The sequence below is a fragment of the Mesoplodon mirus genome, assembly GCF_964341445.2.
Source record: "Mesoplodon mirus genome assembly, chromosome: 17".
In the NCBI taxonomy this organism is placed as follows: Eukaryota; Metazoa; Chordata; class Mammalia; order Artiodactyla; family Ziphiidae; genus Mesoplodon; species Mesoplodon mirus.
The window spans coordinates 23574737-23598948 of record NC_138993.1 but is presented as its reverse complement, the minus strand read 5'-3'; the positions used below and the strand labels follow the sequence as shown (position 1 = coordinate 23598948).

The 24212-nt window shown below is 40.5% G+C and overlaps 1 protein-coding gene across 3 annotated transcripts in view; it reads right to left on the bottom strand.

Moving 5' to 3' along the window:
• The window catches only part of EPSTI1 (epithelial stromal interaction 1), a gene marked incomplete at its 3' end in the record, with an annotated part of 102983 nt that overhangs the window by 25990 nt on the left and 52781 nt on the right, over positions 1 to 24212 (bottom strand). For 2 of the 3 annotated variants that reach the window (XM_082601925.1, XM_082601924.1), the window contains exons 7-8: positions 23418 to 23511; positions 14130 to 14210 (exon numbers count right to left, since the gene is read on the bottom strand). In XM_082601925.1, coding sequence (XP_082458051.1) covers positions 14130 to 14210; positions 23418 to 23511 — 175 coding nt within the window. The remainder of the gene's footprint in view (positions 1 to 14129; positions 14211 to 23417; positions 23512 to 24212) is intronic. The other variant, XM_082601926.1, reaches the window with a different exon arrangement.

The following is a 24212-nucleotide window of genomic DNA, read 5'->3' as shown; positions in this document are numbered from 1 at the left end:
GATTTAAAGTTATGATTTTTCTTTCTCTGAGTAGAGCATCTCAGGGTACAGCTTTGAATGCATTCCCCATAAAGTGCTCTCACCATGATTTCTAGTGTATTCTATGATAATTTTCTCTGTCATTGAATAATTTAAGTATGTTCTCATTTTTGGGTTTGTTTTTATTTTCCAAATGACTATATAAAATCAGCAACCATGCAAAATCAGTAAGTGCACTCAGCCTATCAGAAAAAAATTTTTGAATTCCTAGAAGGTAGAAAGGAGACAAAATAAGTTATGTGGAGAAACAAGCTGCAGGATAAACTAGGGCTGAGTTAGCTGTGTTTCTGAAGGAGCTCTGGGAGGCAGTCATGAAGATGACCAGTTGGAGAACTACACTGAGATGAGCCTGGCAGTGGGCTCTTCCCCTCCCATGCTTGCGTACATAGCAGCAAGCACTGACACGGCACCTTGGGTAACAGTGAATGGAGGAAGGGTGTCTGAGCTCAGAGAAATGGGACAATGTCCCAGTACCTGCTGACTTTAGGAGAACAAGAGGCTGCCACATGCAGAAGACAGGCTCCTGTATGTCTCACTTGGCCGTGTGCCCAAAGAAACTTGAGGAGATAACCAAGAATCACTAAACATTCGAAAAAGAAAACTACACGAGATAAAACTTAAAATGGAAAGGAAAAAAAGTACTGCTAAAATAGTAAATAGAAAATTTTAATGGTTGTATAATTACCATCAATGAAGAGATCAGAGAGACTACTGCACTTACAAAACAGAACGTGGTTATGAAAAAGTAAGTCAGCAACCTTGGTAAATAAACAAATTTGATGGATGTGCCAAATAAGCAGAATGGACACTCATGAAATAACGTAGTGAGCAGGATGATCTAGCTCAAGGTTTCTTCCAGAATACAACAGAAAAGGCCAAAGAGACAGGAAGTATAAGAAAAACGATTAAGAGAGATAGAGAACACATCTAGAATTTCCGAAAGCCACTTGATACATAACCCAGAAATGGAGAGAAGAGACAATACAGGGGAAGAAGTGTGAAAGGAAAATAGAAATTTCCCTGAACTGGAGTGAGACTTATATTTTGAGCTTAAATAGGCCAACCAAAGGTCATACAAAATTTAAAACAAAAACACTGTGAAATTTCTTATGATGGGGAGGAAAGGAGAGGAAAGAGGAAAAATAAATAAATGGAACAGAAAATTCAGAGTCAAGAAAATAAAAAACAGAAAGCATGAAAGAAAATGTAGTTAAAAGTACATTATGGGGCCTCCCTGGTGGCGCAGTGGTTGAGAGTCCGCCTGCCGGTGCAGGGGATACGGGTTCGTGCCCCGGTCTGGGAGGATCCCATATGCCGCGGAGCGGCTGGGCCCGTGAGCCATGGCCGCTGGGCCTGCGCGTCCGGAGCCTGTGCTCCGCAACGGGAGAGGCCACAACAGTGAGAGGCCCGCATACCGCAAAAAAAAAAAAAAAAAAAAAAAAAAAAAAAAAAAGTACATTATGTATGAGGGGCAGAGTCAAGACGGCGTACTAGGAGGACACAGTATTCGCATCTCCTCACAACTAGGGCACCTACCAGGCACCGGTGGGGGACCACGGACATCTAAGGGGACAGGAGGAACCCTCAGCAACCGGGTAGGACGTGGGGCATGGGGGGAGTGAAGGGGGAGGAGAAGTGGAGGTGGGACGAGACTGGTGCCCGTGAGGGGCGGCTGTGGGAGGGAAAGGCATCCCACGCCCAAAGGGGTAAATTGGGGAACCATTGGGAGGGCAGAGGATCAAAAGGGAGCTTGGCCAGGTTTCCACTGCCCTTTGGGCCCCCAGGAACCTGCTGAGATCCTGGGCCTGATCCTCTCCCCACCTATGCCTCCTCCATGGATCCTGAGGGAGTGGGAGGGAAGGAAGGAGGAGCAAAAGTAAAGGCCGGACCTCCAGGACCGACACCCCTGAGGGGTGGTTGGGGGAGGGGAGGAGTTCCTGCATCCAGCGGGACCCACCCACGGTTAGGGGTCCAGTGGTGACGGGGGAGACCCTGGGGGACATGGTAGGGGAGGGGCGTGAAAGAAAGGAAGGGAACGGGGGCAGTGCTTTCCCTGTCCATTAGTCACCGGGAAGCCTGTTGGGCTCCCAGGCCTAATCCTCTGCCCTCAGAGCCTCCCTCCTGCCATGCAGAGCCCAAGCCCCACCCCTACACCCCCACTCAGGGCCCCACCTCTACAATTGGAGACCTCCTCTGAGACCCCCTCCAATGCACTGGGGCTAAACCCCACCCACACAACCTCACTCAGGGCCCTACCTCCAAACTCGAGAACTCCAAACTCCAGAGGCCCTGCTTTCGACATCTGGCCTTTCCCCTTATGGGCAGGTCCTAAGCAGAGGCCCTGCCCCATGCTTCAAGGTCACCCCTCTACCCATCTAGGTCCCACCCCACCCTAAACCCCACCCTTGCCTAACTTCAACCCCCCCCAAACTCCACCTCCATAGCCAAGTCTTTTTTTTTTTTCCTCTTTTAGATTAGGGTTCTGTTTTATCTTGTTGATTCATTGTTGATTCTTTTATATTTTTATTTTTCCTAATAAATCTTTTACTTTTCCAATTTTATTTAATTCTTTATACTTTGTGATTGTACTCTCCTTTTGGCATGTTTTTCCTCCCGTGTTTTTTTTTTTTTCTTTTTTCCATTGTGTTTTTTTTTGTTTGTTTTGTTTTTTGCGGTATGTGAGCCTCTCACTGTTGTGGCCTCTCCCATTGCAGAGCACAGGTTCCAGACGCACAGGCTCAGCAGCCATGGCTCATGGGCCCAGCCGCTCTGCGGCATGTGGGATCTTCCCTAACCAGGGCACGAACCCGTGTCCCCTGCATCAGCAGGCAGACACTCAACCACTGCACCACCAGGGAAGCACTGTTGTGGTTTTATTTTACCTTGTTGCAGTTGTTTCAATTATAGTTTTTTTTCATAATATATTTTTTATCTTTCTAATTTTACTTTCTATTTTAATTCTTTGATATTTTACTGCTCCTTTTTTCTTTCTTTCTTCTTCTTTTTTTTTTTTTTTTTTTACCATGCCATGAAGCTTGCAGGATCTTGGTTCCCAGGCTGGAGGTCATGCCCAAGATCCTGTGGTGGGAGCTCAAAGTCCAAATTGCTGGACTAACAGAGAACCTCAGAAACCAGGGAATATCAACCAGGAGGTCCTCATCTCAGCACCAAGATCCAGCTCTATCCAACTGCCTGCAAACTCCAATGCTGGACGTCTCAGGCCAAACAACCAGAAAGACAGGAATATAGCATCACCCATCAAAAGAAAAAAAAATGAAATGACAAAAACATACGTTACAGAAAAAGAAGCAAGGTAGAAACCTACAAGACCAAATAAATGAAGATGAATAGGCAACCTACCTGAAAAATAATTCAGAGTAATGATAGTAAAGATGATCCAAATCTCGGAAACATAATGGAGAAAATACAAGAAACATCTAACGAAAATCTAGAAGGAATAAAGAGCAAACAAACAGTGATGAACAACACAATAACTGAAATAAAAAATACTCTAGAAGGAATCAATAACAGAATAACTGAGGCAGAAGAATGGATAAGTGACCTGGAAGATAAAAGGGTGGAAATAAATTCCAGGGAGCAAAAAAAAAAAAAAAAAAAAAAGAATGAAAAGAATTTAGGACAGTCTCAGAGACCTCTGGGACAACATTAAACACACCAACATTCAAATGAATAGGGGTCCCAGAAGAAGAAGGCAAAAAGAAAGTGTCTGAGAATATAGTTGAAGAGTTATAGTCGAAAACTTCCCTAACATGGAAAAGGAAATAGTCAAGTCCAGGAAGCACAGAAAGTCCCATAAGGATAAACCCAAAGACACACAACCAGACACACATTAATCAAACCATCAAAAATTAAATACAAAGAAAAAATGTTAAAAACAGCAAGGGAAAACCAACAAATAACATACACGGGAATCCCCATAAGGTTAACAGCTGATCTTTCAGCAGAAACTCTGCAAGCCAAAAGGGACTGGCAGGACATATTTAAAGTGATGAAAGGGAAGAACCAACAACCAAGATTACCCTACCCAGCAAGGATCTCATTCAGATTCGAAGGAGATATTAAAACCTTTACACACAAGCAAAAGCTAAGAGAATTCATCACCACCAAACCAGCTTTACAACAAATGCTAAAGGAACTTCTCTAGGCAGGAAATACAAGAGGAGGAAAAGACCTACAAAAACAAACCCAAAGCAATTAAGAAAATGGCAATAGGAACATACATATGGATAATTACCTTAAATGTAAATGGCTTAAAAGCTCCAACCAAAAGACATAGACTGGCTGAATGGATACATAAACAAGACCCATACATATGCTGTCTACCCACTTCAGACCTAGGGACCCATACAGACTGAAAGTGAGGGGATGGAAAAAGATATTCCATGCAAATAGAAATCAAAAGAAAGCTGGAGTAGCAATTCTCATATTGGACAAAATAGACTTTAAAATAAAGACTATTACAAGAGACAAGGAAGGACACTATATAATGATCAAGGGATCAATCCAAGAAGAAGATAGAACAACTGTAAATATTTATGCACCCACCACAGAACCACCTCAATACATACGGCAGATGCTAACAGCCATAGAAGAGGAAATCGATAGTAACACAATCGTAGTAGGGGACTTTAACACCCAACTTTCACCAACGGACAGATCATCCAAAATGAAAATAAATAAGGAAACACAAGCTTTAAATGACACATTAAACAAGATGCACTTAATTGATATTTACAGGACATTCCATCCAAAAACAACAGAATACACTTTCTTCTCAAGCGCTCATGGAACATTCTCCAGGATAGACCATATCTTGGGTCACAAATCAAGCCTTGTTAAATTTAAGAAAATTGAAATCATATCAAATATCTTTTCCAACCACAACTCTATGAGACTAGATATCAATTACAGGAAAAAAACTGCAAAAAGTACAAACACATGGAGGCTAAGCAATACACTACTGAATAACCAAGAGATCACTGAAGAAATCAAAGAAGAAATAAAAAATACCTAGAAACAAATGACAATGAAAACACGATGACCCAAACCCTATGGGATGCAGTAAAAGGCGTTCTAAGAGGGTAGCTTATAGCAATACAATCCTACCTCAAGAAACAAGAAACATCTCAAACAACCTAACCTTAAACCTAAAGCAATTAGAGAAAGAACAACAACAACAAAAAAACCCCAAAGTTAGCAGAAGGAAAGAAATCATAAAGATCGGATCAGAAATAAATGAAAAAGAAATGAAGGAAACGATAGCAAAGATCAATAAAACTAAAAGCAGATTCTTTGAGAAGATAAACAAAATTGATAAACCATTAGCCAGACTCATCAAGAAAAAAGGGAGAAGGCTCAAATCAGTAGAATTAGAAATGAAAAAGGAGAAGTAACAACTGACACTGCAGAAATACAAAGGATCATGAGAGATTACTACAAGCAACTATATGCCAATAAAGTGGACAACCTGGAAGGAATGAACAAATTTTTAGAAAAGCACAGCCTTCCAACACTGAACCAGGAAGAAAAAGAAAATATGAACAGACCAATCACAAGCACTGAAATTAAAACTGTGATTAAAAATCTTCCAACAAACAAAAACCCAGGACCAGATGGCTTCACAGGCGAATTCTATCAAACATTTAGAGAAGAGCTAACACCAATCCTCCTCAAACTCTTGCAAAATATAGCAGAGGGAGGAACACTCCCAAACTCATTCTACGAGGCCAGCATCACCCTGATACAAAAACAGACAAAGATGTCACAAAGAAAGAAAACTACAAGCCAATATCACTGATGAACATAGATGCAACAATCCTCAACAAAATACTAGCAAACAGAATCCAACAGCACATTAAAAGGATCATATACTATGATCAAGTGGGGTTTATCCCAGGAATGCAAGGATTCTTCAATATATGCAAATCAATCAATGTGATACACCATATTAACAAATTGAAAGAGAAAAACCATATGATCATCTCAATAGATGCAGAAAAAGGTTGTGACAAAATGCAACACCGATTTATGATAAAAACCCTCCAGAAACTAGGCATAGAGAGGACTTACCTCAACATAATTAAAGCCATATATGACAAACCCACAGCCAACATCATTCTCAATGGTGAAAAACTGAAACCATTTCCTCTAAGATCAGGAAGAAGACAAGGTTTCCCACTCTCACCACTATTATACAACATAGTTTGGGAAGTTTTCGCCACAGCAATCAGAGAAGAAAAAGAAATAAAAGGAATCCAAATCAGAAAAGAAGAAGTAAAACTGTCACTATTTGCAGATGACATGATACTATACATAGAGAATCCTAAAGATGCTACCAGAAGACTACTAGAGCTAATCAATGAATTTGGTAAAGTAGCAGGATACAAAATCAATGCACAGAAATCTCTTGCATTCCTGTACACTAATGATGAAAAATCTGAAAGAGACATTAAGGAAACACTCCCATTTACCACTGCAGCAAAAAGAATAAAATACCTAGGAATAAATCTACCTAAGGAGACAAAAGACTTGTATGCAGAAAACTATAAGACACTGATGAAAGAAATTAAAGATGACACAAACAGATGGAGAGATATACTATGTTCTTGGATTGGAAGAATCAACACTGTGAAAATGACTATACTACCCAAAGCAATCTACAAATTCAATGCAATCCCTATCGAACTACCAATAGCATTTTTCACAGAATTAGAACAAAAAACTTCACAATTTGCATGGAAACACTGAAGACCCCGAATAGCCAAAGCAATCTTGAGAAAGAAAAGTGGAGGTGGAGGAATCAGGCTCCCAGACCCCAGACTATACTACAAAGCTACAGTAATCAAGATAGTATAGTTCTAGCACAAAAACAGAAATATAGATCAATGGAACAGGATAGAAAGCCCAGAGATAAACCCACGAACATATGGTCACCTTATATTTGACAAAGGAGGCAAGAGTATACAATGAAGAAAAGACAGCCTCTTCAATAAGTGGCTGGGAAAACTGGACAGCCACATGTAAAAGAATGAAATTAGAACACCACCTAACACCATACAGAAAAATAAACTCAAAATGGATTAAAGACCTAAATGTAAGGCCAGGCACTATAAAATTCTTAGAGGAAAACATAGGCAAAACACTCTATGACATAAATGACAGCAAGATCGTTTTTGACCCCCCTCCTAGAGAAACAGAAATAAAAACAAAAATAAACAAATGGGACCTAATGAAACGTCAAAGCTTTTGCACAGCAAAGGAAACCATAAAAAAGACAAAAAGACAATCCTCAGAATGGGAGAAAATATTTGCAAATGAAACAACTGACAGAGGATTAATCTCCAAAATATACAAGCAGCTCATGCAGCTCAATATTAAAAAAACCAAACAACCCAATCCAAAAATGGGCAGAAGACCTAAACAGACATTTCTCCAAAGAAGATATACAGATTGCCAACTCACTCATGAAAAGATGCTCAACATCAATAATCATTAGAGAAATGCAAACCAAAACTACAATGAGATATCACCTCACACCAGTGAGAATGGCCATCATCAAAAAATCTACAAACTATAAATCCCGGAGAGGGTGTGGAGGAAAGGGAACCCTCTTTCACCTTTGGTGGAAACGTAAATTGATACAGCCACTATGGAGAACAGTATGGAGGTTTCTTAAAAAACTAAAAATAGAACTACCATATGACCCAGCAGTCCCACTACTGGGCATATAACCTGAGAAAACCATAATTCAAAAAGAGTCATGTATCACAATATTCACTGCATCACTATTTACAATAGCCAGGACATGGAAGCAACCTAAGAGTCCATCGAGAGATGAATGGATAAAGAAGTGTGGCACACATATATATAATGCAATATTACTCAGCCATAAAAAGAAATGAAATTGTGTTATTTGTAGTGAGGTGGATGGACCTAGCGTCTGTCATACAGAGTGAAGTCAGCAAGGGAAAAACAAATACCATATGCTAACACATATATATGGAATCTAAAAAAAAAAAAATGGTTCTGATGAACCTAGGGGCAGGACAGGAATAAAGACCCAGATGTAGAGAATGGATTTGAGGACATGGGGAGGGGGAAGGGTAAGCTGAGACAAAGTGAGAGAGTGGCATGGACATATATACACTACCAAATGTAAAATAGCTAGTGGGAAGCAGCTGCATAGCACAGGGAGATCAGCTCAGTGCTTTGCGACCACCTAGAGGGGTGGGATAGGGAGGGTGGGAGGGAAACGCAAGAGGGAGGGGATATGGGGATATACGTATGCATACTGCTGATTCACTTTGTTATACAACAGAAACACACAACACTGTAAAGTAATTATACTCCGATAAAGATATTAGGGAAAAAAAGTAAATTATGTAGCAAGAATATGTGCAAATACACTAGCAATCACAATAAATGAGAATATAGTAAAAGAGACTACGAAATTGGGTAAAAGGAAAATCAGCTATTTTTGTCACTAGAAATCTAAGCCAAGTGACACACAGGGGTTAAATTTTTAAGTGATGGAAAAAGAAATTGCCACATAAGTTCTAACAAGGATGGCAGAAAAATATATTAGAATCAGACAAAATTAAAAGATCAAAATCATAAAGCCAAAAATCACTAAATGGGAAGAGTAGTATATTACATTTTAATAAAAATCTGTGCTGAAAGGCAGGCTTCTCATAAGTCTTATTGGTTGGAACTACTTCCCATATCAATGGCTGAACCAATCATAGTTAAGGAGAATAGAATTTCCATGATCAGTTAGACCATTTGCAAATGGATCCCTGGACTCATTTCTTCTGACTTCTCGGAAACACAGGCCATGCTAAGTAGGATGAATACATGAAGGAAAAAAACAGGGTTTTAGGAGAGAATTAGGCAATCGACAATATTTGATACACCACTCTGAAGTTATCACAACACACAATTTTTTCTTGTGTAGCATTAATTACTACCAACTGATTAATCACTATAAAATAAAAGTGCAATGTTTTTATTTGTCTCCTTTTGTCCATCTTCTCCATGAAAAAGTAAAATTCAGGAGAGCAGGGACCTTGTCTATCCTGTTTCTAATTGGAGCTCCAGCATCTTGCAGAAGGTTCAGTGCATAATAGGAGCTCAATACATGTTTGTTGACAGGATGGATGGATGGATGGATGAATACTGGGATGGATTACTCTGAGATAGATCAACCAAAATAATAAAGTAAAAAAAATGCCAGAAAAGGAAAGCTTTATATGGTGTTAAATAATGTCAGAGTTACAGGGATAGAGGGATTGCAAAAAGAGCACTGAATTGAATGTTCAGAAGGGATTTTACCTTTAGAGAGCAGTTTCAGTAAGAACATTTATGAATATAAACCAGAACATAAAGCATTAAGGACAAAGTGGGCAATAAAGGTATGATTACAGTAATATTACCTTTGTCCCCCCCCCCCTTTTTTTGGTAGAAGCAGAAAAGGTGTTAGCTCTGAGGATAGCAGAATCAAGGAAGGAGTTGGTTGGCTTCTTTATTTAGAATGGCAAGAGTAAGCATGTTTGTTGACAAAAAATGTAGTAGTCAGTGGAGAAGAATATACTGAAGGTATAGGTTGGAAAAGGAAGTGTAAGTAAATTTCTAGAAGAGGGAATTGAATCCAATGTAAAATACTGAGAAGTTAAACTTAAGGAAGAACCTACTGTCCCCAGAGAGCAGAGTAATGTAAGAATGTGAAAGGCAGGGACATACAGGACAGGATCAATGTGCTGTCACCTCAACTTAACCTAGAGAATCTACTCTCCAATTACTCCACAGTAGGTGTTCAATAAATACTTGTTGAATGAATGGAATGAACAGACACATGAATAGATGCAATGATGCAAATGTGTTATTTTCTGTATCTTCCTACCATAAACATGATTCTTTTTTTTGAATTTTATTTATTTTTTATACAGCAGGTTCTTATTAGTCATCAATTTTATACACATCAGTGTATACATGTCAATCCCAATCGCCCAATTCATCACACCACCACGCCCACCCTCCCGCAGCTTTCCTCACTTGGTGTCCATACGTTTGTTCTCTACATCTGGGTCTCAATTTCTGCCCTGTAAACTGGTTCATCTGTAACATTTTTCTAGGTTCCACATATATGCGTTAATATACGATATTTGCTTTTCTCTATCTGACTTACTTCACTCTGTATGACAGTCTCTAGATCCATCCACATCTCAACAAATGACCCAATTTCGTTCCTTTTTATGGCTGCGTAATATTCCATTGTATATATGTACCATTTCTTCTTTATCCATTCGTCTGTCAATGGGCATTTAGGTTGCTTCCATGACCTGGCTGTTGTAAATAGTGCTGCAATGAACATTGGGGTGCATCTGTCTTTTTGAATTATGGTTTTCTCTGGGTATATGCCCAGTAGTAGGATTGCTGGATCATATGGTAATTCTATTTTACTTTTTTAAGGAAACTCCATACTGTTCTCCATAGTGGCTGTATCAATTTACATGCCCACCAACCGTGCAAGAGGGTTCCCTTTCCTCCACACCCTCTCCAGCATTTGTTGTTTGTAGATTTTCTGATGATGCCCATTCTAACTGCTGTGAGGTGATACCTCATTGTAGTTTTGGTCTGCATTTCTCTAATAATTAGCAATGTTGAGAAGTTTTTCATGTGCTTCTCGGCCATCTGTATTTCTTCTTTGAAGAAATGTCTATTTAGGTCTTCTGCCCATTTTTGGATTGGGTTGTTTTTTTTTAATATTGAGCTGCATGAGCTGTTTATATATTTTGGAAATTAATCCTTGGTCCATTGATTTGTTTGCAAATATTTTCTCCCATTCTGAGGATTGTCTTTTCGTCTTGTGTATGGTTTCCTTTGCTGTGCAAAAGCTTTGAAGTTTCATTAGGTCCCATTTGTTTATTTTTGCTTTTATTTCCATTACTCTAGGAGGTGGATCAGAAAAGATCTTGCTGTGATTTATGTCAAAGAGTCTTCTTCTTATGTTTTCCTCTGAGAGTTTTATAGTGTCCAGTCTTACATTTAGGTCTCGAATCCATTTTGAGTTTATTTTTGTGTATGGTGTTAGGGAGTGTTCTAATTTCATTCTTTTACATGTAGCTGTCCAGTTTTCCCAGCACCACTTATTGAAGAGACTGTCTTTTCTCCACTGTATATCCTTGCCTCCTTTGTCATAGATTAGTTGACCACAGGTGCGTGGGTTTATCTCTGGGCTTTCTATCTTGTTCCATTGATCTATATTTCTGTTTTTGTGCCAGTACCATATTGTCTTGATTACTGTAGCTTTGTAGTATAGTCTGATGTCAGGGAGTCTGATTCCTGCAGCTCTACTTTTTTCCCCTCAAGACTGCTTTGGCTATTCGGGGTCTTTTGTGTCTCCATACAAATCTTAACACTTTTTTGTTCTACTTCTGTGAAAAATACCATTTGTAGTTTGATAGGGATTGTATTGAATCTGTAGATTGCTTTGGGTAGTATAGTCATTTTCACAATATTGATTCTTCCAATCCAAGAACATGGTATATCTCTCCATCTGCTGGTATCATCTTTAATTTCTTTCATCAGTGTCTTATAGTTTTCTGCATACAGGTCTTTTGTCTCCCTAGGTAGGTTTATTCAAATGTGTTATTTTCTGTATCTTCCTACCATAAACATGATTCTTCTTGTTTTCTTAAGGTAAACCATTGAAGCGATAAGGAGTAACAGACTCTACCAGCCAGGAAATGCCTCCAGGGGACATTTTCTAACAACAACAGACTGAGCAAAAAGGGAGAGAAGCAAAAACAAGGTAAATATCCTTATGTATTCTACCCTTATTGAAGTCCCTAGTGATGGAATTATCTATACGCTTGTGATTCATTTTACTGAAAGCTTCAGTAAGTAAAGGGAAATAATTTATGTAAAAAAATATGTTTAATCAATAACCAGAAAATATGTATGTATCAATATTTGTCTAACTCCAGAAGAAAAACAAGACTAAGAAATAAAAAACTTAATTTTCACTGCTTAAAGTAACTGCTCAACCTGAAAATTAAATCCCAGATCTGATTTTCTAATCTGTTGAGCATTCTCTTTGTAAAATGTTCTACTTTTAATGGTTTTCACATTCTAAATATATACACCAAACTTTATAAAACACTATTTAAAATTCACTAAAAGTTATTTTAAAGTAAATCATATCTACACTGATTTCACAACACCTTCTTTGGTATCTAAGTACCTCAGGACCTAGGAATAAGTTAAAAGATCACAGAAACACTTCATGTGATTTAACAGACATTACTGAAAATACAACATGAGTGTATACCAAATTTAGTTTCCACATGCTAATTACTAGAATCTTACTGTCACATTGCTTCTTTAATTGTGGATTTCAATATGAGGCCTTTGTCAGAAGAAAAAAAATTTGTTAAACACCAAGGGATAAAAATGTTTCATGGTTTCTTTATTGCTTATATAGTAGCTTAATAACTAAATTGGCAACTTACATTATTTCTTTCAACAATTTAATTACTATGTACTATGCACAAAACAGCTCAGCGACACAGTCATTTATATCGTATGCTGGATGAAATTATGAAAGAGTAAGAAGTTGATCACTTTTGGGAGGAGGGTAGCACTCAAAAGGGTCAAATTACAGCAACAACAATTAGTACATATTTCATAATATGATTTCCACACACAATTGCTATAATAAGTTACCTTGTGCAACAAAGACATAAGGGAAAAAAACCAAATTAAATGAAATCAAGGAACTCAGAATGGGAGTTAGAATTCAGTTAATTGTATAATTAAAGAAACAGATTTAAGAGATAATTCTGGAAGAGGGCTTCCCTGGTGCCACAGTGGTTAAGAATCCACCTGCCAATGCAGGGGACGCGGGTTCAAGCCCTGGCCCGGGAAGATCCCACATGCCATGGAGCAGCTAAGCTCGTGCGCCACAACTACTGAGCCTGTGCTCTGGAGCCCGCGAGCCATAACTACTGAGCCCATGTGCAAAAACTACTGAAGCCCGCGTGCCTAAAGCCTGTGCTCCACAACAAGAGAATGCACCACAATGAGAAGCCCGCGCATTGCAACGAAGAGTAGCCCCCGCTCACCACAACTAGAGAAAGCCCGTGCACAGCAACAAAGACCCAACACAGCCAAAAATAAAATAATTAATTTATTTTTTTTAAAAAAAGATATTCTGGAAGAAATGACAGGCTATCACCACAAACACAGCAAGAAAAAAGTTGGAAAATAAAAATGATGGGGAATATAATGGTCTTCAACTAGCTGAATAATTTATTTTGCTTTTTTAAAGGACCTGGAATGAAGTGGCCCCTTGGAGCTGACTCCCATCTTCCCCATCACTCCCAGCCCTTGTTGAGGAGCCTCTGGCACCACTGAGCCTACATATCAAAGGCAGGTATGACCATTAAGTCACAACACTGTTTTTAGTTACATGCCAGAAATTTCATATTCTAATAAGGATTACCCTTTAAGTACTTTTATTAGGAGGTTCTGTATTCATTCCACTGACTTCTGTTGCTCGCTTTATTTGGAATTTTATGTTTTGTTTGGAATGCCTCACATATTTGTATATGTGTAGATTATCCTTACTTTTCATTCTATGTATATTTTTAGATGAACATTTAAGCCAGTTTCATGATTTTGTATGCCTGCTTTGTTTATTATGCATTATAGTAGTCTCTGGACACTATCTGCAATATCATGTATCTTTGGTTTAAAAAATGGCATGGCATTGGTTATGTTTTGTAGATCACAAGTTCCCAAATGTTCTATTATCTTCTCCATGAGATGCTGCCACCAACTACAGCAGACACACTGTAGCCCCATGAGGCTAAGTATCATGAGAGTTTTGACCAGAAGGAGCCACCACACCACCATACTCTTAAAACACATTCACATCTCACCATTTTTAACACCTGTGGGGTTTTTTTTCGGGATTTTCATGTATGTAAGGATTTCTGTTCCAAAACCCTTCAAAATTATCTAGTACCCCAAGCAAATAATTAGCAGTGGCTAATTGGGTCTTTGAATACCTTCTGGCAGTGTTCGTCCTTCATCTTTTGCAATTTTTTAGTTTCTTCCCTTTTAGAATCCGTATAAGCCTGTCTTCTGGCCTATAATGGTATAGGAAAAAAATATCATGGGAAAAAAGCATCACAACAATGTACCGGTCTGCCTATCATGGGTCTGGTTCTAACAAGTTAACCTCATACTAAGCATATAGTAAGCTCTCCATATACATTTGCTTACTGAGTGATTTATGCATATGTCTGCAGACGCCCCTTGGGATACACAAAAAGAAGGTGAGTATAAGCACAATCATCCAGCACATTTTAAAGGGTGATCTAAATGTTTCATTAAGCTTTAAAAATATCCCCTCAGAGATAATCAACATAGTTTATTCTTTCTAATGAGAAGGATTTGAATCAGAGGAAAGTTAAAATATATTTTTCAAGAATATTCCAACTCGCTGATAAATATCAGAGGCAAGCAATGGTGACACTGACTACAGAAGCACTGACATGTCTACTGCTCATTAATGCTATCCTATTAAACAGCGTGTCAGCTGATCGATACCATGTAAGCCCAGAGATGCCTTTCTCTCTAGGTCTTTGCGTCCCTAATCTGTACCTGAAGTTCACTTCTGTTCCTGAGAGGGAAAGCAAAGCCTGTCCAGGAGCACAGGAGCCATCATTTCTGGCTGAATTAGGACCTCAAGGGGGAACCTCAGAAGAGCCAGCACACACGGTAAGATGTCCTTCAGTCCCAGTGACCCTCCACGTCAGGGTTCCCCCCATGGGCGCAGAGACCATGTGTGCTGGAATTTATGCGATTTCAAGTATCCTATCTGTTCATGTCACTTTCTCTCCCTCACATTGATTTGTAGCCCACCCTCTGTAAGGCAGAGAGGCCAGCCTGATAAGCTAATGCGTAGGAAATCCATTGTTCTCATAAAACTACCAGCAGCATCATGGCAGCAGGTGACATATTTCAGGCCTAGTTCTTTGGACTAATTAATAATCCATAAAGTTTATGTAGCCTGATCCCCCCTTTTCTCTTACCGTAATTTTTCTCAAGCACTTCTTAATTCATTCCCCCATTTCTGTCACTATAAAACCTATATGCCATCAAATAATAAGAAGCACTTGCCAGAAAGCGAGAGAGGCTCTCAGAATTGTATCAGCTATAGCACTACCAATTAGAAAGGTGGAGCTCCAGATGTGTTCAGAAAGCCCACATATATCCAAACCCTGCTACATAAGACAGGCACACATATCCTAGGACTTCGTTGTCTCCATATCCTGAAAACAAGGGGACTGTGATAAGATATAAAGGAGGGGGAGTCATTTTCCAATGACTCCTTCTTTTTATATTAGAGAAGGCTAGTTTTTATCACAAATATTCCATACAAGATCTGAAATGGGGGAAGGGGGCCGGGGGCACATCTTATATTCAAGGGACTAAAAGGAGGAGTAAGATAGTTAAAGCAGATATGATGACTTTATTGAGGAACCTATTTGTATACCTTTCTTTTAAACTTAACCACTTTGCTGTTCTTTTATCAAAATATGGGTCCTAGTTTCTGAGTCAGAAAAGAAAATGGTTAGACACATAAAGTGTCAATGAAAAGACCACAGAAACTAGGAAGTCACATGGCATCTCAACTACAAGAGTTCAAAGTTACTTTCAGTCCTAATGCTTGCTGTGATCCCTGGGCAGGACAGGAAGTTTCTGTTCAAAAATAGGGGGAAAAAAACTTTTGATCATGATTTTTCTTAGTTCTAAGTCCCAGAAATTTCTATGTCATATTCACATTATTTTTCTATCATAAAATATTGATTTAACATATTAATAATAATTTTTTTGTTATTCAAATAAAATATAAACTTTTAGTCATCCTCCCCCACAAGCTATGCTTATAATATATTCATTCAATAAGCAATATTTCAGCCTCCTATGCACAAGCACTGTGGTCAGACATGACCCCAGACCTCAAGTGCTTATAGCCTAGTGTGGAAGCCAGACAAAAAGATTAATGAGACTAATGATTACAGGTATTGTGATATCATGAGAGGTATTGTGACAAAGGATGCTAAAAAGAAGGACATTTAATTAAACTGGATCAAGGACACCTTCTCAAACTGGGTGACACTAGGTTGTGTCTTAAAGAGTAGGAATCAGACTAAGTGGGGTGGGGCACTGTGTGAATAAATGAAAAATGGCATTGTATTAGTTGGCTCAAGCTGCCGTAACAAATTACCACAGACTGGGTGGCTTAAACAACAGATATTCATTGCCTCACGTGGAAGTTAGAAGTCCAAAATCAAGGTGTCTGCAAGGTTGGTTCCTTCTGAGGGCTGTGAGGGAAGGAGCTAGGCCTCTCTCCTTGCTTACAGATGACCGTCTTCTCCCTGTGTCTCTTCACATCAACGTCCCTCTATACATGTCTGTTCCTATGTCCAAATTTCCCGTTTTTATAAGGATACCTTTCCTATTGGATTAGATCTCATTTTAACTTGACCTCTGTAAAGACCCAATCTACAAATAAGATCACATTCTGAAGCACGGGAGGTTAGGTCTTCGACATATAAATTTTGAGGGGACACAATTCAATCCATGACAAGCACTAAGTCCCCATTTCAAGATGGTGAAGTGAATATGTTTCTGCTCCATTCTCCTCTCAGAAATTACCCTAAACAGAGGAGGAAATGAAACAAACACAAACCCTGCTTCAAAACCCAAGAGAAATCTGTATTCCCAGACAAAAATTTATGAAAACAAAGTAGATGAAGAAATGGTAAGTGGCTGGGAGAGGAAAGAGCAAACCTAAAGACTTGCTGGGTGGGGAGAGAGGACTCACAAGAAGCCAGCGTTTTCCACAGAACAATGTGGGGGCCCCAGAAATTGATGCACCAGCTACTGGGGAAGACAGTTGGATGAAAGGATGGTGCCTATGTCTGCTTCCACCCTGAAAATTCAGGTGCTAATTCTCCCAGCCTTGAGAGGAAATCAAAAGTGTATCCTCTGGATCAACTAAACCAGACAGGCCTAGTACAGAAGGCAGCTGTGGTCATATCCCAGGGCAAGAATGAAAGGATTGTGTAAGCTCCTACATACTAAGTGGTGAGCCTCTGGGCCCCCTTCTTTGAAGTTTTCTACTGCTCCCTGTACTGTTTCCTCTAAGATATAGAGGGTGATCTTATCCATGAAACAAGAACAGGTTGTTATTTTTTAAAAGCAGCAAAGAAGAGAGGAGCTCTTAGAAATTAAAAATATCTCCTCTTTCCCCACAAAAAAGACAAACCAGTAAAATATTTAGAAGATAAAGTCAATAAAATGTGTGAGATAACAAAAAAGTATGTATATTTTTATACACATTTTGTATATAGTATCATATGTGTGTGTGTGTGTGTGTGTGTGTGTGTGTGTGTATACATATATCTGCCCCAAATTCCTAGCATAGAAGTCCTAAAACCTTTGTAATTTCCTAAATGGTAAGAGCTTTAGGAGCATCTCTTGTTCTAATATTTCGTCTCTGACCCCATCCCTGACTCAGGGCTCCTTAAAATCCTCATAATTTCCTAAGTGGTTAAAGCATAATGAGCATCTTTTTTTTTTGCGGTACGCGGGCCTCTCACTGCTGTGGCCTCCCCCATTGCAGAGCACAGGCTCCAGACGCACAGGCTCAGCGGCCATGGCTCACGGGCCCAGCCGCTCCGTGGCATGTGGGATCCTCCCAGACTGGGGCACGAACCCGTGTCCCCTGCATCGGCAGGCAGACTCTCAACCACTGCGCCACCAGGGAAGCCCATAATGAGCATCTTTTGTTCTACTGAGGCAACTCCATGTGGGCTCCTGGATGACTCCTGCACGGGGGCTGGTCACCAGAAAGACCGAGCCATGATTAGAAGTATGTAATTTTCAGTCTCAAACCCCCATCCTCCAGAGAGGAAAAAGGAGCTGGAAATGGAATTAATAATTGATCATGCCTACATGAGGAAGCCTCCATAAAAGTCCCAGAGGCATGGGGGTTCAGGGTACTGTCAGGTAGGTGAACATATCCATATACCAGCAGGGTGACCACACCCCAACTCCATAGGGACAGAAGCTCCTGCACTCGGGACCCTCCCTGACCTCACCCTATGTATCTCTTCATCTGGCTGTTCATCTGTATCCATCCTTTAATAAACTGGTAAACATAAGTAAGTATATAGTAGTATGAGTTCTGTGAGTGGCTCTAGTAAATTAAGTAAACCCCAGGTGCAGGTTGTGGGAACTTGTGATTTGTGGCCAAGTTGGACAGAAGTTGTAGGTACCCTGGGGACCTACCACTTGTGACTGGCAACTGAAGTGGGGAGCAGTCTCGTGGGACTGAGTCCTTACCCTGTGGAATCTGACGCTATCAGCAGGCAGAGAGTGTCAGAACTGAGTTGAATGGTAGGACACCCAGCTGGTGTTGTAGGACTGCTTGGTGGGGAAAACACCACACACACCTGGCCTCAGAAGTGGTGTGTGTGTGTCAGTGGGGCAGGAGTAAAGGAGACACTCAGGAGAGAAAGGACTGGGTTTTTTTCTAGCTCAATATGCCAGGAAGTAAGGGGAAAAAAGTAGTCAAAGGTAAATTAGAGAAAAAATTTTTACAAAAAAGAAGATAAATCAAGGAAGCCTAAGATTTGAATAATGAGAATTCCATAAAGAGAAAATGAAGGGAAAGAAATCAAAGAAATAACACAAGAAAATCATCTAAAACTAGAGATAAGTTTCCAGACTTAAAATGAATAAAAATGACCCTCCCAGTAAGGCACAATATGAAATTACAGAATATCAGAAAAAAGGAGGTATTAAATTATTTCCAGGAGAAGCACAGAAAAGACCTCATATAAGAACTGAAATTCAGATGGCCTTGGATTTCTCGGGAACAAATAACTCAAAGTTAGAACAGCAATGCCTTCAAAACGCTAAAGGAAAATTATTTGCAGTTTGGAATACTTAACAGAAAATTGCAAGCTAAGTGTGAGGGCTGAATAAAGACAGTTTCAGACATGCAAGGGCTTGAACATACATCTTCTCTTGGCAAGCTACTAAATAATATGCTCCACCAAAAAAAAGAAATAAATTAAAAAAATAGAGAACCAGAAATCAGGGAACCCAACACAGAAAAGCAACAAAAGCAACTCCCCAGATGCTGTTACAGCAGTGATTCTCATCCTTGGCTGCAGAGTAGAATTACCTGGGGAGCTTTAAAAGCCTAAAGCCCAGGCCACAATACAGCAGGAGCTCAGGGGTTCTGACCCAAGCATCAGGGAACGTCAAAGCCCCCCAGGTGATTCCAATGTGCAGATGAGGTTGGGAGTCATTCCGTGAAAGGACAGTCCCAGAACCACAGCTGTGTAGGAGGCTTAAAGAACAACCAGTACAGGCTAAGTCAGGAGGGAGGAGGAAGAGAGGGGGGACATTTCCAGAAGGGAAAGAAACCCAGAATTGACAAGTTATCTGGCAGGCACAAAGTGGAAAATTGTGTGGAAATTTTCATCAGGAGGCACTTTGTAGAACAGTCACAAAAGCTAAAGGAAGGCCATCAAATGTTCAAAGGAAACTAAGAAAATGCAAAAATAAAATGAAATTTTTTCAAAGTTTTGAAAGGAAAAAAATGTAGAGTATAACTGGCTTGGCAGTGAGAAAATATTTTCAGAGTCATAATAAAAGAAAGCCTGAAATACTGAATGATTATATTGGAAGAATGGGGGAAATAAATTAATAAGATCTAACACTGATTAGTCAAGAGATAGCAATATACACATTAACAGATATTCAGAGCCAAATAACAAAAGACACAGCTAAGGGAATGTGGCGGGATGAATAATGGCCCCCCAAAGATGTCCACGTCCTAATCCCTGGAAGTTGTCCATGTTATACTTTATATGGCAAAAGGGACTTTGCAGAAATTGCGGATCTGGAGACCGGGATATGGGCCTATGTTATACTTTATATGGCAAAAGGGACTTTGCAGAAATTGAGGATCTGGAGACCAGGATAGGGGCCTGTGTGATCCAGGTGGAACCAATATAATCACAAAGGTCATTATAAGAGGAAGGCGAGAAGGTCAAAGTGTGGAGAGAAGGTGAGGTGAGGATGAAAAGTCAAGATTAAAGTGATCCACGTGCCAAGGAGCCAAAGCATGGTGGCAGCCAAGAGACGCTGGAAGAGGCAAGGAACTGATTTCCCCTCGAGCCTCCAGAAGGAACCAGCCCTACTGACACCCTGACTTCAGTCCCTTCATCCTCATGTCTGACTTCTGACCTCCAGAACCACGAGAGAATACATTTGTGTTGTTTTAAGCCACTAAATGGGCAAAAAATCATTACAGCAGCAATGGAAAAGTAATACAAGGAGTTTAAAGAATTTAAATGGAGGTAGGATTGAAGGGATGCAAGGGACGTATGCCTTTCAGTGTTGACTTTTTAAAGGTCACGTGACACATGGGTAAAAAATTAAAGCAAACTGCACTGAGTGTTCAGAGTAGTGGAAGTGAGAGGATATGGCCAGACAGGCGGGAATTAGAGAGCAGTGCTCCTCGAACATTAAGGTGCACACAAATCACCTGTGGACCGTGTTAAAATGCAGGCTGATTCAGGTCTGGAGCTCCCAGGTGATGCTTATACTGCTGGTCCCTGGAGCACACTTGGAGCAGCAGAGACCTAGACCACAGGACCGCAGAGAGGTGAATTGTGGGAGGCAGGGGAGAATGGAGGCACAGGAGGACAGAGGGCAGAGAGGGCTTTGTGCTTAAGCTAAGGCACTTTGACGTGATCCCTGAAGATACAGGGAGCCACTGGGCAGTGGAACAACAGGATGAGGTTTTTTAAAAATTACTAGTCCCTGTAGAAGAGGCAGGGGGAAGCAAACCAGAGACGGGTTGTACATTAATTGTACAACTGGAAACATTCAGTGATCCGGACTGGGGAGGGTATGATGATGCTAGCGCTTCTGCTTCCACACCCACCCCCAGTACAGAGAAATATATCCATCCATGTGTGAGTGGACACTGTAAGTTCTTCTTGTCTGAAGTTCTCTTGTGTGACACCCACAGGAATTTTCTTCTTGTCTTTTTCACTGACATCGTCATATGGCATTTATTAAATTTCCATCTGCCATGGCAGCCCCACATTTAAGTAAGTGTAAGAAGAACAATTTTCTCAGGAAAGTTGCCTTATATAGTAAAATTTAAATTGTGTTTAAAAACACTTGAGACAGCGTGGCTCCTCACGCCCCACCTAGATGGAGACCATGCAGTGCTCACCTTCTGTGCACTGACCACAGTTAAGGCAAACTGCAGGTGTCTCCTTTTAACCTCACAGAAGTGTCATGTACATATTTGATTTTCCTAAAGCATTAAAAAATGGTTCTGCAGTGCATTCTCTGAGGACTTCTATGCATATGGATTAGACAGTATGAGAAGAATACAATGTGGGTAAAAAGTCAGTTAAATATATTGAACACCCACAAATTATTAATAGTTTGGTGTCAAAACGGGAGCAGCTATTGAATGCTGTTGGTAAGGAGCCAGTACTGCTCCATATTTCCTATTAATAGCTCTGAGGATCTTATGACTAAGGCACTAATCAATCCACAGAAAATGCAGCTCTGGGAGAGATTACTAATGCCTTGGAAGACACTATTAAAATTCCAGGATGATCTTGTTAAATTGAAGAAACGAGCCAAAATCAATAGAGCAAACACACAGGTGTTTCAACCACAGAATTCAAGAAGCCCTCAAACAGCAATCAAGACCATCCTGCCAGCCAAACACCCAGGCGGTAAAGCTAGCCAACTCCTGTTTTCCCTCCCCTTCCCCATCATGAAAAGGCTATCCAGACAGATGTCATGGAGCGTCTGTACACGGGGTTTAATGCTACTACCTACAGCTTCTCAGCTCCTTCCTCCAGCGCCCTGCAATGAGGGGAGGGGGATGATGGATTTGATGTGACTTGTGGAGCCCACACTAGTAAATTTGGACTTTGGAACACCGCCTTAGAAGCACGGAAAAAAGAAGAAGCATTTAGAGGTTTGTAGGTAAGAGGAGAATGACTTTCTCCCAAGGAGTGTCCTAATGTCTTCCTGACATTTTAAAATGTGGTCACTAAAGAGAAAAGGCGCTGGGTGGAGAGGAAGATCAGATGTCTCTAAAAACCTCTCATTTACCTGCCCAAACCCTGAAAAGCTAAGACTTTTTAAAACTTAAACCAACTACAACCCTTTCCGATGGTCATCCTTAATGACACTACTTCCTTGCCCCCAGTTGGTCAGTCAGTAACCAAGCCCTGCCTTGTTCACCTCCTAAGTGGTTCTCTGACCTGCACTCTCATCTCCATCCTCTCACCCACCACCTTACTTCAAGTCTTCATCATTGCTTGCCTAGGCTAATAGAGAAACCTCAGAGACCTCTCTGTTACTTCAGACCCATCCTTCACCTGGTTACCAGTGATCCAGCTAAAATGCAAATCTGACCCTGAGGCTTTCCTGTTTAAAACCTTTCAGGACCTTCAGTACTGACAGAATGAGGTTCAAGTTTTCCAACGTGGCATGTACATGTCGGCAGTGGTGTTCTACCAGAAGCATCATGAGCTTCCTGTGTGGGGCATCTCTGGAACCTCAATGTCCGGGAGTTGCTGATAGCATCTTGTACCCGGGGTCAGGGATGCTACAAATCCTGCACTACCCAAGACAGCCCACACAGTGAACCATCCCAGACTGCCACAAATGGGAAACTCTCCTCATGGCTACTGATTTCTTCTCCAGCCTTCTAGCTTGCCCTTCTAGACTGTGGCTATACAAAACTCATCCCTGACACAGCCATGCTTTTTCTTGCCATTATACCTTAATTCTTGCTTCTAATTTCTGACACCTGGAATGACTCTCTTCTGACTCATCTTTTAAGCTTCAGCTTTCCAACTGCTACATGCTCTACACTCACCACTCTGCTTTATACCTGGTTCTCTCCTTCACTTGACTAAGGTCCTTCCAGGCAGAAATTGTATGTGCTTGGTAGACCTTATATAAACATAAAAATTTGAGGGATGGATAGATGGACGGATGACTGGGTGAGATCAAAGGTTTTTCAGAGGCTGATGCTCAGTCCATAATGTTGGCAACAAGTACAAGCACTGTTTTACAGCTGAGACAATAGTTGAGGCCAACGTTTCAGCTCAGATCACCTGCCTTTACTTCCAAAATTCTATGCTGTACAGGTCACTCTCTGCCCTTAATCTTCATCCACTTTAAAAAGTGCCAGATGGCACCCTGAATGACGTTCCACTTACCCAAGCTGAAGATTGTGGGTCACAAACAGCCACTGGACAGGTACCTCTGTGTGGCGACTGTGTGTCGAGTCTTCTCAAGAACTCAGCAGTTTTGCTAGCACAACCCAAATAGGTGTTAGTGCCTTCGTAAAAGTAGAACTATCATTATTTACTGTGCCTTTGGGTACTAGCCTAGACTTTTATTGGGGGATGACTAAAAGTGTCCTAGGTAGAACAAAAGGTGAGTTTGCGGACACGGTAGAGTAGAAAACCAAAACAAAATGCTATTGCAAGACTGCATTCATAGTCTGAAAAATGTAAAACTAGGTGTGTGGAATATGAACCTATGATTTCATTTTTTTCTGCTTCGTGTACTTTGACATGGAGATAAATGTCCTCTCAGGTTCCACAGTATGGGGCCCTAATTTCCTATCTGAACATTTAAAGCGTGACACTCAGACTTCACTGTAGGGCTGTGGAATATCCCTCCCCTACAACAGCTCACTCCACACTGGTGTCATATTAGGCCCTTCATCTTCCAGGGGTCTCTCTCCTAGTCACCTCACTTTGACTACTCATGCTTTGACTACTCTCAGCATACACAGAGCTGCTAATCCATAACTCTTAACACACACACACACACACACACACACACACACACACACACACACACACACACACACACACACACACACACACCCCTTTATACTTGATTTGTGCCTTCCACGGAAGGTAAGAAGTGCTGCCAGTTCTGGTCTGTATTTCTGGCATCTCTTTTTTAGCTCTGAGAGACTGTGATAGATGGACCTAGACGAA